Source organism: Austrofundulus limnaeus, unplaced genomic scaffold (genome assembly GCF_001266775.1).
Source record: "Austrofundulus limnaeus strain Quisiro unplaced genomic scaffold, Austrofundulus_limnaeus-1.0 Scaffold274, whole genome shotgun sequence".
NCBI classification, from domain to species: domain Eukaryota; kingdom Metazoa; phylum Chordata; class Actinopteri; order Cyprinodontiformes; family Rivulidae; genus Austrofundulus; species Austrofundulus limnaeus.
This window is the reverse complement of record NW_013952676.1, coordinates 334896-336892: the sequence shown is the minus strand read 5'-3', so window position 1 is coordinate 336892 and position 1997 is coordinate 334896. Positions and strand designations below refer to the sequence as shown.

At 40.4% G+C, this 1997-nt stretch overlaps 1 protein-coding gene across 2 annotated transcripts in view; it reads right to left on the bottom strand.

The window, feature by feature from the left end:
* Positions 1-1397, bottom strand: part of ppp1r35 (protein phosphatase 1, regulatory subunit 35) — a gene marked incomplete at its 5' end in the record, with an annotated part of 9960 nt that extends 8563 nt beyond the window's left edge. The window contains 2 exon segments of one of the 2 annotated variants that reach the window (XM_014020966.1): positions 744-859; positions 1295-1397. In XM_014020966.1, coding sequence (XP_013876420.1) covers positions 744-859; positions 1295-1397 — 219 coding nt within the window. 2 annotated transcript variants of the gene reach the window in all.
* Between the last annotated feature and the right edge of the window lie 600 nt (positions 1398-1997).

The following is a 1997-nucleotide window of genomic DNA, read 5'->3' as shown; positions in this document are numbered from 1 at the left end:
TTGTGTGTGTGTGTGAGTTGTCCTGTGTGTGTGTGTGAGTTGTCTTGTGTGTGTGTGTGAGTTGTCCTGTGTGTGTGTGTGAGTTGTCCTGTGTGTGTGTGTGAGTTGTCCTGTGTGTGTGTGTGAGTTGTCCTGTGTGTGTGTGTGAGTTGTCCTGTGTGTGTGTGTGAGTTGTCCTGTGTGTGTGTGTGAATTGTCCTGTGTGTGTGTGTGAGTTGTCCCGTGTGTGTGAATTGTCCCGTGTGTGTGAATTGTCCCGTGTGTGTGAATTGTCCTGTGTCTGTATAAAATGACCTGTGTGTGTGAATTGTCTTGTGTGTGTGTGTGAGTTGTCCCGTGTGTGTGAATTGTCCTGTGTGTCTGACAGGGTTCATGCAGGTTTCAGTAAGTTAAATTTAAGACCTTTTAAAGACTTTTTAAGACCACCTGGAATGACATTTAAGATAAAATTAAATTTAAGATCTTGGATGTAAATCTGGGCATTTTTCAGACTTTTTTTAGGCTTAAAATTTTGATTTTCAAATTTGAGACTTTTTTTTAGACTTTTAGACCCTGCACAAACCCTGGTGTGAATTAACTGGTGCATGTATAAAATGACGTACGTGTGTGTGTGTGTGTGTGCGTGCGTGCGTGTGTGCGTGCGTGCATGCGTGTGTGTGTAAATAACCTGCACATGTATGAATTGACCTGTGTGCCTCTGTAATTAATGAGACTCTTCTAGCTCCATATGTAAAAGCATGAACCTGCAGTGAGTGAAGCTCCGCCTTCAGAGCCAGAGTGGTGTTTAGCTCCRCCCTCTCCAGACAGCTTGGACCTGGCAGAAGCGTGGGAGCAGGAGGGTGCACTGAATGTCTGCCAGCTCATCATGCATAAGAAACATAAAACATTTCAGCTCAGCAGATGTGTGACTGTCTATGGTTACCATGAAAACAATATTTGCTGCACAAACAGATGACGTCAGATATTAAGAGCTGCATTTTTTGATAAAAATGTGATGCAGTCAGTTGAAGATGAAATGACAGTTCTGTTTCCTAAACCTGATTAGCTAAGGCGGCCATCTTGAATTGAATTTATTCCAAAAGTTATGTACATTTATCCACTTTCATTAAAATCTGCCCAATGAGATATTTTGCTAACACACACAAACCTTCCAGTGGCAGGTGATAAATTTATGATCTAAAGTCACATTTAAATAAAACTTAATAAATGTTAAACTGTTTAAATGTATTAAATGATACTGTTTAATCAGAATTATTATGTAGAGCCTCGTTTATTTAAACAAAGGTCTAGTTACCATGGCAATGTCCCGTGTCCTTTTTCAAGCCTTTCACTGGATGCTGAGCAGAAACAAGCTGAGGATCGGCTGCTTCACAGGTCACCTGTTCTTCAGAGCACACCTTCAGAAGCACCAGAAACACATCTGAGACTGGAGAAACATGACTCAGCAGAAACACGACTGAGTGACTGAGAATCATGACTCAGCAGAAACACAACTGAGTGACTGAGAATCATGACTCAGCAGAAACAACACGAGTGACTGAGAAACATGACTCAGCAGAAACACGACTGAGTGATTGAGAATCATGACTCAGCAGAAACAACACGAGTGACTGAGAAACATGACTCAGCAGAAACATATGAGTGAACATGACTCAGCAGAAACATCTCGGTGACTAGAGAAACATGACTCAGCAGAAACAACACCTGAGTGACTGACGTCTCAGCAGACCTTAGTTTGCAGCTGAATCACACTCTGGATTGCAGTTTCCTTTCAGCTACAGTATTACTAATTCTAGCTTWTGTACAGTTTTACTAAATTTAGCTTTTAGCTATGGTTTTCTTTCTTTCATTTTTGGTTAGGTCAGTTGATTGTTAAAGGGATCCCCGATTAGTTGTAACATTAGACTTTATTTGATAAACATATAAACATAAAATATATGTTTATTAATAAAGTCTAATGTTACAACTAATCGGGGATCCCTTTAACAATCAACTGA